The 14,944-nt window shown below is 41.9% G+C and overlaps 1 protein-coding gene across 1 annotated transcript in view; it reads left to right on the plus strand.

Annotated features, from left to right (window-relative positions):
* Window positions 1–3,341: 3,341 nt before the first annotated feature.
* LOC311226019 (cilia- and flagella-associated protein 70-like) overlaps window positions 3,342–14,944 on the plus strand; it is a gene marked incomplete at both ends in the record, with an annotated part of 460,189 nt that continues 448,586 nt past the window's right edge. Inside the window, 5 exons of the mRNA XM_084311400.1 lie at window positions 3,342–3,537; window positions 3,852–3,950; window positions 4,901–4,989; window positions 7,491–7,568; window positions 7,893–8,087. Of these exons, the coding sequence (XP_084167526.1) occupies window positions 3,342–3,537; window positions 3,852–3,950; window positions 4,901–4,989; window positions 7,491–7,568; window positions 7,893–8,087 (657 nt within the window). The remainder of the gene's footprint in view (window positions 3,538–3,851; window positions 3,951–4,900; window positions 4,990–7,490; window positions 7,569–7,892; window positions 8,088–14,944) is intronic.

The following is a 14,944-nucleotide window of genomic DNA, read 5'->3' on the forward strand; positions in this document are numbered from 1 at the left end:
GACCATCCTCCAGTGCCTTCCATGTGGGTTTTCTCAGCATGATGGCAAGATCGTCCGCATAGCCGTACTTTCTGGATGCTGTGACTGGGAGATCGTAGATGTAAATATTAAACAGCATCGGAGAAAGGACTGACCCCTGTGGGACACCGTTCCTCAGTCTTCTGAGCCTGCTGCGCTGGCCATCGCTGGTGTGTAGGACAAAACTGCGGTTAGACAACATCTCCATGATAAACTTCACCATATGCCGATCAGGTACCATCCTCATCAGCTTCAGGTGGAGTCCACGGTGCCAGACAGTATCGTACGCGGCAGTCAGGTCCAGGTACACTACCCCTGCTTTCTCATTAGCCTGGAAGCTGTCCTCGATGTCTTGAGACAGTAGTGTTACCTGGTCCACTGTTGATCTACCACGTCGGAAACCGGCCTGTTCCTGTGGGAGCTGTGTGTCAATTACTGGCTCAATGCGGCTATGGATCATTCTTTCCAATATCTTAAATGGAACACAGAGCAGCGAGATGGGTCGATATGCCTTGGGGTCTTCCGCAGGTTTGTTTGGCTTTGGCAGGGCAATTACAGAAGCACGACGCCAGGTCTTGGGGATCTTGCACCTCTGATAGCATGCAGAGAAGAATGCACAGAGCCAGTCAGATGTTGTTGTGCTCTGGTGGGTGATAAACTCCGGGTGGATGTTGTCACGGCCTGGAGATTTGCCCGTCTTGAGCTTACTCATGGCCTCATCGAGTTCATCTGCTGTGAACTCTCCTGAGAGGTTAGAATCTACACTGGCCACCTTGGAGAGGGAAGACAGCTCCTGTGTTATCAGGCGGGTAACATCTTTGTCTGCGTCTGGGTAACGACCGTTCTTCAGGAGCTCGGAGGCGATGGCATCTGCAGTGACTGGGCAGCTTGGGGGCTTCGTACATCTGCCTGTAAGCTGGTTGATCGTTTGCCACGCCTTCCGACTAGAATGGGTAAAGTCAATTGATTCAACTACTTCAGTCCATCTGTCTCTACGCGTGGTGTCCAGTCTCTGGAGCAGTGCCGCTGCAGTCGCATCCACCTCTTCCCTGGAGCCAGCGCTCTGGTGGTCGCACAGGAGGCAGCTGCACTCCTCGTCCCAACCAGGGATGTAGTTCCTGTTGTAGCCGCGTGGGATGGTCTTCTTTGCCGCACCCAGGAGGACCCCACAGTAGGCCTCATAGGCGGCGTCCACATCGGCTGTATCTGGGTCTGGCAGACCAGCTGACCTCTTTTCCGTCTCCTGAGCAAATACCTCCCAGTTGGCCTTTCGAAAGTTCCATCTTTTGACAGGCTTCCCTAATACCGGTTGCACCAGTGATGGGACTTTAATGATGGATGGTCGGTGGTGTGAGTCGGGAAACCTGTCTAGGACGCGTCTTTCTGGTTTCGGGTCATTGCTCCAGCATACGGCAAAGGCCAGGTCTGGGTTGGTAGAGGTGTTCCAGCGTGCAGAGAAGAAGCTTGGCGGCTCCTTGGGGTCGTACAACAGCAGAGCATCGATGTTGGAGGCCCATTCGCTGAGCGCGTCTCCGTTAGGTGTTGTGTAGTTGTAACCCCAGTCTGTGTGTTGACAGTTTAAGTCACCAGCGTAGATGGCGGGTGCCGTTATGGACGGGAGGGACGTAGCAGCCAGCTCTGATGGTGCGGGCTTATATACGTTGATGACTGAAGTTTCCTGGATTTTAGTAACCAGCCACTCGATGTTGGAGCCTGGTGGGGATTGGCTACTGGCTGACCAGCTTAGTTGCTTGTTGTGGATGGACCCGGCTAGATGGAAACCAGGCATCTTGAGGATGTTATCGTTTGTGCAGTGTGTCTCCTGCAGGAGCACCACCGCTGCCCCATTGGAATCAGCCAGGTGACGTACGATCTCGAGTTTGGCGCTGGTGAGGCCCTCGACATTGAGTTGGAGCACTGGTAGGCCGCGGTTTTCGACGGCCGGTATGACCGCCCGTCCTGAGTAGGACTCTCCACCGTACCTTGGCCTGCCAGCTCGATGTTTAGTTGGCGACATTCGTTTCACAAGTTGGTCTTGCACCATCTCTTGCTACTTACAGGGAAGGCCTCGTGAAGGCTGAGCACCAACACTCTCAGGACCGCAACACTTTAAGGACCCACACTTTAAGGACCCTCGCTTCCATTGGCTGATTTGGGTCACATGACCGTCCCACCCAATGGCTGAATTGGAGTATTGCACTGCGGGATTGATTGATTGATTGATTGATTGATTGAAAACTTTATTAACAGATTGCAGAATGGGTACAGTACAGCTAAATACATACAATTGTTAAGGGGATGCAGACCAGAGAAAGACTTCCGTCTTGTTTACATCAGGGTCCCCCATTTTCAATTCATCATAACATATATGACATACACGACATACAGATAGACAGTACTGCTACATCTATACATTTATGACATATACCAGATTTGCAAATACAGTACTGTTTGTGATACAAAAGTTTCATACGCTGCTACCTTTTTCAGCTTCTCTATTTCAAGGCAAAAAAAAATAAAAATCTGTGCCAAAAAAAACGGTGCATGCGCACGCGCGCGCACGCTCGTGGAGCGTTTGACCTACTGTCAATTTGCCACTGCACCACTGCATATAACATGAATAAAAAATGGGGGACCCTGATGTAAACAAGACGAAAGTCTTTCTCTGGTCTACTCTGCACCACCTTGTGTATTGAGCCGTACTGTATTGTACCCATTCTGCAATCTGTTAATAAAATTTTCAATCAATCAATCAATCGATGGAAGAGAGAGCGAGGGGGGGGGAATTAACTACGCATGCGCAGTTCCCACGGAGTAGATGAGGAAAAGTGACTATAGCTCGGCCGAGAAAGTGCCAATCGACTTGGAATTGGTCGCGCCGTGTTCAGGAGACAGCCCAGGCGTATACAAATCTATTGGATCATGTTTCCAGCACCCCCACAGCCGGAGCTACAACCACTTAAATATCAAGGCTCTCATCCACATTCATTCATTTTCTCCCCCGCTCTCTCCCCCATGAGCTCAATGTCACGCGGAAGTGCAGTGACTCGATCGCGACGGACATATTACTTGTTGTCATGGAAACGCGGACTGTGTATCCTAACCACACACGGTGTTGGTAATGGTTATTTTTTATTTATTTTTTGCTCACGCTAACGTTGGCTTGCTAACTTACATCTAACGTATTAAGTCTCGACTATCATGGACCCAGTATCAAGTACCGAAGAAAAATCAATACCCGTGAAAATAACTGTCATACGTGGAAACAACTTGGTAAGCTTGATTTATTCCCACCACCAATAATCAACATGGACCGTTGACTGATGATCGCTCTTTACACCTTTCAGGGCAGCGAAGCAGACCGACTTGAGAAGTATGTACGGGTTGAATTCAACGGTGCTCTGCTGGGCGACTCTCCCAGAGAAAAGGGTGATTCCGTGGACTACAACTTCACATGCAGCTTCCAGTGTTTAACCACTGCGTTAACCCTCGACGATGTGGCCCACAAACCCGTCATATGTAAGCAGTAGTGGAAAATAACTAGTACATCAAGTACTGTAAATAAAGTATATTTGTGAGGTACATTTTGGGAACTTTTTTTTTTACTCCATTACATTTCAAAGGCGATATAATCCTACTTGTAATAATTGCAGTTATTGTTATTTTTTGTTACTAATTACTTTTTTTTTTAAACACCTCAAAATGTGTGTAGAGGGGGGGGGGGTTATCAACAAGGGTCATCTGTGTTGCAGAGAGGCCAGGGAACCCTTGAGCACCCTCAGGATCACCTCCAAACTAATCAGTTGTCGCTGATATAAATATGTTGTCATCAGTGACAGTGGTAGAGATTCTGCCCAAGGAGAAGAAACAGAAGGAGGAGAAGACAGCAGTTCTGGGCCAAGCTATTCTCGACCTGCTCCCTCTGCTGCATGGTAGGACACCAACAAAACATTTTAAACCTTTATTTACCCAGGGTAGGTTCAGCAACGCCCTGCTTCACATTCACACAGTTTGTTACATTCACACCATGGGAGCTGCCCGGTACACAACTGTTGCTTCCCTCAGACAAACATAATTTACCTATCTCAAGCTCTGCCCTCTTTTCGTGCTCCTCCAATCACAACTGTTGCTTCCCCCGAAATAGACATACTGTAGTGTAGGACTTTGTTGACTAATCGATTTGTTGATTTTATTGTGTCAATCCAATCATGCAGAAGGGCATCTTTAAATGTAGTGCTTCCAAATCATTTTAAAACACGACTTTCAGCTTGGAAACAAAAAACATGCAAAATGACTAATTGTGACTAAATAAATGGTCCATTACACAGCTTATGAACCAAGAGAGGACGGCTCTAAACATAATATAATGTGATATAGATAAAGTTGCAGAAAACATAAATACAGCTGTTGTTGGATCTGATTCTTCAGTTGCATGGTAGGACAACAACAACAACACAGTGGCTGACCTGCAGTCGTTCTGTGGTGGTGGGGAATTTTGGTTTTGCATTCCCATCTGGTCCTGTTTTGGACTCAGTTGTTGTTTTAGTTTGTTTGAAGATGTCAGAGCTAAAACAGAACAGAACTAGATATAATTCCGTCCAAACACTGTAATCGATCAAATAGGTGTTCCAGCCAGCCTTGGTGATCATTTCCATAAAGGAGAGTTTTTGCAGATGGCGACTGGCCCAAATGAACACTTAAAACAATCCATGGCACACTTGGGGAGGAATAAGACATTGTTTGTGATGTAGGTTCATATCTTCCTCCTCACCACCACCACCACCAGAGAGTCCCAGCTCAGCCCTATTACAGAGCTAGCCTTTTTGACCAGTTTGTTCAGTGTTTTGTGTGCGAGAGAGATGGTTCTCCCCTCTCTCCATAGGTCAGGTCAGCTATTTGACCACTGTTCCGCTGCACCCAATTCCTGGATCACCTGGAGGAGAGGTTGCCTCACAGGAGGGCGACAGTAAGGTGAGCAATGAGCTCAGGCTTCCCCCTGGCATCAGTAGTGGATTTTACTATGCCAGTGATGTGGGATGTGAGAGAAGACAGACACCATACAGGTTATGATATATGGCTACATTGTTGGCAGTAACTCCTCATGGAAAACAATTCATTGTTTTAATATTTGATAAATAACAAGCTTGATTGGCGATAAAACTTTTAACATCATCCCATCAGATACAAGACAATGGGTCTGGTAACTTAGCGATCTGAACGTTTGGAAACAAACATTTTACAACAATAGTAAATGACACAATCAGCTGTCAACAATGAGTAGGCCTACTGTATTCAAATCACAATATGTCAGTGGGTAACTTGAACTTTGATTATCATCTGTGTTAATCTGTGTGTGTGTGTGCGTTCGGTCTAAGCATGTTAACACTTTGACGACCGATGGGCTTAGTCTAATTAGTGGCTAGAGGACCGGGGAATGTAAACAAACGTGGGTTTTCTAACAGCTATATCTATACTTTATAGTGTTGCTATCTGTCCATTCTCATTGTCAATTGAGTGCATAAACCGTCCCTTCAGAATGGCTTAAAGAAAAAAAAAATCCATTCGTAGGTTGTCATTTTATAGCGCCGTGAATATAAGCTTTATCGCAGATTTCGTATCATCTATTTTCTGGAAAGCTAGTTATAGAGCTAAAGGCTACTAACGTTATATTCAATGGCATTTCCGTTGTATATATGCTAATGAAATAACACAAACTGCTTATGATCCTGACTATCCCAGAGCATCTATGGATGAAAGGGGGGCGACGGGGGACGTCGATTAGTATTATTGATTACCAATACCGTGTCCGTGTAAGTAGCCACATTCACAGATCGATTGCTTAAGCTCCGATCCGGCTATAAATTAGGTGATAAATGTCTTACCGTCAGTCCGTGTGATACCCGGCAGCATTTCCCCGTTATCGATCGGCATCTGGTAGATCGATATGTCCATTGGTTGATGATAAATCCCCTTATTCCATGGTGAAATCTCCGCTTCGAAACGTGATACACGGTGCATGCTGTTGGTTTGTGATCAGAGTAATATGATACTCCGTTGGAGGGTAAAAAAAATATTCCATTCGCCCACAATGATACTGCAGTGGAGCGATGGCGCCCCTAAGAGGATCTGGCCGGTATTGCATGTTGCAGATTCCACAGAGGCGGGTAGATCTGCAGAGTCGATCGGGGATCTTGATCCGGTTATTAACACTTTAGTTGCCAAAGGACGAGTTTAGGCGTCCTTCCCCGCCATGCTCAAGTTGCCGAAGACGCCGTAACTCGTCTTTAATATCAATATTTCAAAAATCTGTGATCGGAATCATATTTTCCATCCGCAGCCTTCACACACTGTTCTGAGCTCCTCTCAATCCTCTAGCGGTTCAAGAGCGCCATCTGGTGGCCGATCGGCAGAAGCGCCAAACAGGAAGTGATGTGGATGAAGTGCTGATCACCCGTATTACTTCCGGGCACTCTCTATAGCTCCCGGGACTCGATCTCGACACAATACATAGCGATCCGTTGCCAATAACTCGATAAACAACATGATTTGGACGTATATACCATTATACAACCTGGAAATGGACCGGGTATTTTTACATCCCATAATAGGAATATTTCAGTTCCACGCTCATCGTCCAACGGCGCGAGGAAGATACGGTAAGATTCAGCGTTATTTTTGAACGTGTTCGATATAAACTGCTCTGATGATCATATCACCCACACTAGATGAATGATATAACGCTGCCCACGGAATTATAAACGATCCCCCGCCCATCCGGTCATCATCAGATGATACGTAGAAACTTCTAGAAGTACGTCCAATTGAAATTTTTTATCTCGCACAGATTCCTACCAAACTGTATTTCATCATCAATATAATGCATTTGGGGCTATAAATCACGTTCTGAAGAAAGCTGCAGAAAGAGATGAAAACATACTTATACTTTAGACCATATTTTACTATGAATATGTGAATGAAAAAGTTTAACGTTGCTACACAATGAACAATACATATAGGACCTTGAATGGGCCCTAATAATGGCAATCTAGCAATAGAATTTAAAAAGTTATAGCCCTGCAAAGAAGGGGAACTTCTCCATGTTAGAGCTGGCAACGGATGGTATATCATGAATTTAGCCTTAGGCAATCAAAGTGTTAATATGGAATAAAACAATAACAACTTGCCACTGCTATATACATGCCTCTGGTCCACAACGCATGGCACCGAAACACGTATATATATGTGGCTGGTCCTTAAAGTGTTAAGCACCAGTGCGCTCATCTTTTCACACGCGAAAAAGACAGTATAACGGTCATCGAAGCAGAATTCGTAGTTCCACTTATTATCTTTATTCCAAAAACTAGCAAACATTTTTGAATTGTTGGCAAAATTTGTCTTTCATCTGATATTTGTGTATCATCATCACAACAATGATGTCCCATGATGTTCTGTGTTCATGTGCCCTCTTACAGCCAGACTCTAAAGTCTGTGATGTACCTCCTGCATCTGTGTGTGTGTCCGTCACTGTCCCAGAGACCCTGCTCACAGATGTCAGACATAGATTCAACATATTTTCATTTTGTCAAACATTATTGGAAAACATTCTACATTTTTCATACAATACACATTGGTAGCATTCCCCATTGAATTAATGTGGCACTAGCATTACGCTTGCAGCTAGTTTGCTAGGTCCTATGGTTTCAACGTGGAATGCTACGCTAATGAGCCATTTTAGGGGAAACTGAAGGACAAATGTAGAAACCTTTTCCCACAAGTGTCTGATGGTGAAAAATAACCAACATTCAAAAGTATCCCAGTAAGACATCTAGCAACAGCAATGATAATAATAGCTGGTGTTGTCTCTTTCCCCCCAGCTACCATGTCTGGATGTGAGTGTCAATGTGCCGGAGCCCCTGCTGTCTGAAGCTCAGCTTCTAAGCTCCAACCTGCTGAAGGTGACAGTGGAGACGGCATACTCTGTCCCTGAGGAGTGGAACCCAGTGCCCGGTTCTGGACCCCTTCCTCCCACCTACTATGTAGCTGCCCTGGAGGTCCCCCTTACTGCTGAGGTAGGCTTCAGTTCAGTCCAGTAAAGGTCCTCCTCCCTACACTTACAGTATGTAGCAGGTCCTGCTTTCTGCATAGGTCAGCCTTTTACTTGAGTTCAATGTAGAGTTTTAGAGAATTTAAAGTTAAGGTAAGGCTGAAGGTTATGTCATTCTAGCGCCTGCAAAGCGCTCAGATCCTCTGTGTTGCTGAAAGTTATTAGCTTATTCATATTTATATGCTCATGCATATACAGTGATATCATAAATATATTTATATAAAATGTATATTTATATTAAATATAACTATATATGTATATGCAAAGTTATATTCTTAATCATATTAGGTTATATGTATATTAATTTATGATCATGTACAGTATATAGGATTGGATTGTATGGTGATTATATGTAATTTTTTGATGCAAAGTGCATTTATATGACCGACGATGTCACTAACTCACTCACTCACTCACTCACTCACTCATTAATCTAATAACTCAATCACTTGCTCACTCCCGCTTGGCCGCTCTGCCCCTAGTGGCATCCCACAGGAAATGTGCATTGCATCTATGACACTGGTATGTCCTTGTTTTGATAGAAAAAGCATGGGCTGCTGTTCTCCCATGGCTTGCTGAAAGCAGGCGGCGACAGAGAAGCTCTGAGCAGACCTAGGAAGTGGCCAGTGGCTCCCTTGCTAGCACCAGGAGCTCAGAGCATCCCAGGAGGCTCCATAGAAGTTGTGCCTATTGAACAGGAGGACGGGGAACTCACTAGTATAGAGGTATTCTAGTAGTTTATATATCTTATTCCATTGATATATGAACTCATACACACTGGCAAAAAGGTACTGCTGAATAGAGGGACGTATCAATACTGGTAAGGGTAATTGGGCTGATGATAGTTGGCTAAAATAGGGTTTCGTTATCAGAACTTTCCCAATACACAAATCCAAAGTATTATGTAACATATCGGAAATGAAAGCAGCATGATTTATTTGTGCCTTTTTCCACACAAACAAGGATGGGCTGTCTCAAATTATGTTTTACCCCAAACTAAGTATGTATTGTAATAGTATATATAAAGCTATACTCCTTAAAGATTAAGGCTTCAATAGAATGTTTTTCTGCAAGTACTGTCTTCTTTAGCTATCGCTATGTCAGAAACACTTTTAAGATGACCGAAAATAAACTATTCATCAACTATTCATCATCAGATGAACCCCGCTACTCTCAGCCAATAACCAGTGTTATTTAGTTGCGTTTTGAGAAATCATAACATGATTTGCAGACTTCTGGTTGTGCAGTCAGAGTTTCGGTTTTGAATTGTGGACTACCTAACATAAACGCTTGCATTTTCTATTGGAAACAACTTGTTTATGCTAAAAGTTCATAAATCTCAATGAAAACCACAAACTGCAAATAGGCACTTGTGACTCGCACACATCCTGAAAATGCCACACGAGATGACATAAAACATAATGTATACATGCTATACATTCTTCATTCATTGGAGATACATATTTATTACCAACTATAGCAGGGGTGGCCAACCAGTCAGAGACTAAGAGCCACAAAAATTACTGTGGTACCACAAAGAGCCACACCATATACCAGCATTTCTCAACCTTTTTTTTCAGTCACGGCACCCTTCATGTGTTTATAGGTCTCACCCTCTGGCCTCTGAAGTTGCTAATGTCTTTTTTATTTGGGCCTCACAGGGTTAAAAGTACCCTGTGAGACCCACGGTTGCAAAATTACAAAATCACTTTTAGCCATTTAAAAAAAGAATGTTTATTTAAAAAATGTTAAAGGGGAACTATTTTACTATTTCTTTCACTATTTGGGCACTTTTACACAATTCCTGTGAGTCTATGGAACACATAGGTTTAAAAAAAAAAAATAAAATGCATTGTTCTGTATTTCTAATCAAGTACTCAAAAACCGCATTTTTCTACCTCAAGATCTTAAGCCGTTTTGAGGCTGGGCTCCAACCACTGTGTGGCCTGGTGCCAACTGCCACATCAACTGCCACATTATTATGCAGCTGAGAAATTTCTGACATCACAGATATGCACATTTTCAGATGACTCAGTTCAGTGAGGGTGAATATTGTGAGAGGAGAATTGGAAGAATGTGCCAATATGAGAATTAGAGACATAGATCCTATTAATATAAGTCCACATAGCTAAGAAACAATGGTAAACACTGAAAAAGGCCATTTATAAGATAGTTCCCCTTTAAGCACATGTATAGTCAATTGATCCTGTTGTTCAGCCTCACAATGCTATTTGATAGAATGTGTTTATATGTCCCACCCTCTGGCCTCTGAAGTTGCTAATGTCTTTTTAATTTGGGCCTCACAGGGTTAACCTCTTAAGCCCGAGATATACAGTAAAAGTGTATATTTTCAGCATTACGTTTGTTTACCAATTATTTTAACTGTTATTAGTGAAATATAAGATTATAGAAATCTCAGGGCATTGAGTCGGAAACCGGCGCATATTGACAGGAGGAAGTGGCACATCCAAAAGTGAGTATAGTCTTTTGAAGGAAGAGACTCATTTAGAAAAACTACCCTACCCAGCTCACCCCAGCCCCTGTCAATCATCTGACTTCTGGATTTACTTTTTTATTTCTCTTATTTTTTGGGATTATCTCCCACAAACCTGAACGTTATTGCCATAAAACAGAACGCAGTTAGTTTCTCTACCTTTCTGTGAACGTCTTGCAAAAAACGGTGTTGCAATATGATAAAAAAATTTGGAGAAATTTATATTATAAAAAAGATGGCAGAATTCAGTACTGTATCTACAAAACCTTCTGTTTAATCATCTTCCCTTTATTCATTTGCTTAGATTTTTCAGGTCTGGTCAATTTTAGCATGGTGTTATTCACAGTCAAAGATACATTTTTTTTAAATAGAATTGATATTCTCCTTTGGTTCATTACAATTTACTCAAGCCACAGACAGACACTATTTCTGACACTGATCCATATATGTCCCTAGATTCAGATACCAAGAACATGCAAATGGACCATTTACATTTTTTTTAAATGTTTATTCTACGTCCTTATGGAATGAGTGACATAAAAAAAAAAAAAAAAAAAAAAAAAAAAGTAAACAAAAATATCTTTTTTATTTTTTTTTAATTTTTTTTATGGATGGAAGAGCCGCACATTGACGGGCAAAGAGCCGCATGCGGCTCGCGAGCCGCGGGTTGGCCACCCCTGAACTATAGCATGCCGCGAACGTATGTGCTCCAACGAGCACCCATTCTAGTTATACCATATATTATAGCTCTATGCTAATGCTAGTGTTACCTAGACCTCTTTCTGCCATGTTTCTTTAGGACAGGGAATTCCGGAATACGGCTGAGAGTACCAACACGAGAGTCAGCTGGGACACAGAGCGCCGCTGCTATGTTGATACAGGGGGTGCAGCAAGGTCAGGTTCATATTCCCTACACTATTTGAATTATATTATTATTATTATTATTATTATTATTATTATTATTATTATTATTATTATTATTATTATTATTATTATTATTATTATTATTATTATTATTATTATTATTATTATTATTATTATCTAGCTGCCAACCACAAGAGGGTGTGCTTACTCTATGACAAGGCCTCAGAATGATCCTGGAAAAGGGCACCTGTTCCCTTTACTACAATGATTTGATTATTAGAAATGCTGCAGACTTTTTTTTAATAAACTTTTTATTTTATTTATCAATGACTCGAATTGTTGAATATTCAGTGTCGCCCCTAATATGAAGTCTGTAATGTGTAATCTGGAAGGCATGTACACATACATCAAGTAAAATTCCTCATATCAGTTGATTCTGATTTCTACTTCGTCTCCTTCAGTCTCTCTCAGAGGATTGGTGAATGCCGAGTGTGGCCAGTTGAGATCATGAAGTCCGTCACTCAAGGGGCAAAGGGAGGAAAGTTGGGAAAGCCGGTGAGACCAGGGCCCTATTCCCCGTACCTGGTTCAACTAAGTCGATCAAAAGTCCCATTATCCAGATTCAATTAACCAGATGTTTGAATCCGGGATTTCCCTGTTCCTCGAAGGTGGATTCAGTCTTGTTCATTCGAACCAGACTTGATACTCAGGATCAGTGCGTGCGGCCGCTTCAGTTGAAAAGACAGCAGGTGTCGATCGCAGAAATCCTGATTTTCTAACGGCATTGATTGATTGATTGATTTAAAACTTTATTAACAAGATTGCAGAATGGGTACAATACAGTACGGCTCAATAGCCTCGCCGACAAGTTAAATGCATAATCTATAGGCACATTTTAAGTCCCTTATTACCCCAATCAATCAGATTATATTTATTTAAATGTAACTGCTGGCAATAGGCTTAATGCCAATGGAATGAATAATCAAATGAGATCTTGCTAGCGAAAATAATTATTTCAACTCTTTCAGAATAAGTATACAAAAACAAGCCCAAAGATAAAGAGTATATCTAATTGATACGAATGAATAGATACTTATGAGGATATCTCTACTGTATGCGCTTAGGTATCATGTAATATAATAAATACATCGTTCCTAAAGTTTTCAGGCCGCGACCCCCGAAATAACGGTGTCAGAGAGCCACGACCCCCACTATTATATAGAGGTGGTTGAAACATGCAAACGTTCACACGCACACATATGCATTGGAGGCTTTTAACACACACAATAACTACACAAAATAACACAATAATCAAACAACCATAAAATGAATACATATAGCGTGTTTCATTTAGAAGGCTATAATGTTCAACTCACCTAATGAGATGGATGGGCATAGTCTGGGTTTAATTTTGGAGACAGCGACTCGGAGATCATCCCCCACATTCATTCAGACGTGATCTGTACTTATTTTTTATATAAGTCAGTGCAGATAATGTTCTTTTCGAATAGGTAGGTATAGCTGTGCCGCGTATTCCCCCTCAATTGATATCTAGTCGGCATCGGAGGTGGGCAGCGAGCTGGGACACATTCTCCATCAGAAACAAGCGCGCCTCATCCCGCAGCTCAAACAGGTGTCATGCAGTATGTAGGAAATCCATAGGCTGAATATGATTTATTATCAGCATTTATTTGACCAGTTTAATGTATTTTAATTGTTTTTAATTATAGGCCTATTTCACACATTCTATGAAATCAATACATTCTGGAAATCATCTCGCGAAAACATTATTCAGAATGGTATAATGGGATCAAATAGCACCTACGGGAGGCTGCAATTCGAAACTGGCCCCCGTAAATGTCCAAACACCACCTCCCACCCACCCACCCCCTCCCAATGTACAGTTTCCTCCCCCTCGTATATATATTTTCTGTTAGGATCTCTGTTTAACAGTACTGTATATTTGCATATCTTGTATGTCACAAATGTAACAGTACTGTATATCTGTATGTCATGTATGTCATAAATGTCATGATATATCTGTATTATCTGTATCTCATAAATGTCATTATGAATTGAAAATGGGGGACCCTGATGTAAACAAGACGAAAGTCTTTCTCTGGGTCTGCATTCCCTTAACAATTGTGTGTATTGAGCCGTACTGTATTGTACCCCATTCTGCAATCTGTTAATACAGTTTCCAATCAATCAATCAATCTCTGAGGAAGGGAGCTGCCATTTTGTTCCGAGGGAGTGGCCAGCTTATATCCAGCTAACTCAACTAAACCTGCTCTGGAGCAGGTTCAAACTTTTCGATCTGTTGCCATAGTGACTTAGAAAATCCGACGTCGGGGAACGGAAATGTCTGGCTTAAGTCAAGCTATGCTGAACATTATCCGGCCAGCCAGGTACGGGGAATAGGGCCCAGCGCTATCAAAAACATTTAGTCTCTTTGTGGGTTGAGGACTGGGGGAGCTTTCCCGGAGGTAGCATTACTCAGTCTGATTACTCGACCTGTAAAAATTATCATGAAATTACTTCTTGAGTGTTGTAATGTAAAATCTTCGACTGGTATGAGTACAAGAATAGTTTGGCATGGGCGGCTGATTGGCGCAGTGGGCAAGGCGCTCACCTCTAAGTGTTGGGCAAGTTACTTTATAAAAAAATTAACTAGTTACAGTTACTAGTTACTTCTTCCAAAAAGTAACTAAATTACTTACTCAGTTACAAATTATAAAAGTAACTAGTTACTTCAGAAAGTAACTATTGCGTTACTTTCAAGTTTTTTTTTACATAAACAACATACACAAATCTAAACTATTTTAATGTTGCTGTGGGACAAAGTGAGACTAGCCTCCAATCAAATGCCATGTAGGCTATGTAGATATTATAATTACTATGTTTATATAGTGGATCATACAAATACAAACAGAATAGATGTTTTGGAACTTTTGATATGTATTGCCCCTCAACAGGCCACAACTGGGCAACATTAAATTATGCTTGTTAAGCACTATACCAAAAATAAATAACAAATATATACTGATTGATTGAACATTTTAATTAACAGATTTCAGAATGGGTACAATACAGTACGGCTCAATACACACAATTGTTAAGGGGATGCAGACCAGAGAAAGAGTTTCGTCTTGTTTACATCAGGGTCCCCCATTTTCAATTCATGACATTTATGACGAAAGTCTTTCTCTGGTCTGCATCCCCTTAACAATTGTATGTATTGAGCTGTACTGTACTGTACCAATTCTGCAATCTGTTAATAAACTTTTCAATCAATCAATCAATCAATGACATACACAACATACAGATATAAGAATCTAATCGAATCATCTAAACTAATCTAATCATTACATTTAAGACATGCATGACATACAGATATATTATATCTCTGAGCACCTGAAGGCTTCAAGCCTATTAAACCAGGAAGTGCAGCACTGTTGATAAGG

Source organism: Notolepis coatsorum, assembly GCF_963971535.1.
Source record: "Notolepis coatsorum genome assembly, chromosome: 3".
NCBI classification, from domain to species: Eukaryota; Metazoa; Chordata; class Actinopteri; order Aulopiformes; family Paralepididae; genus Notolepis; species Notolepis coatsorum.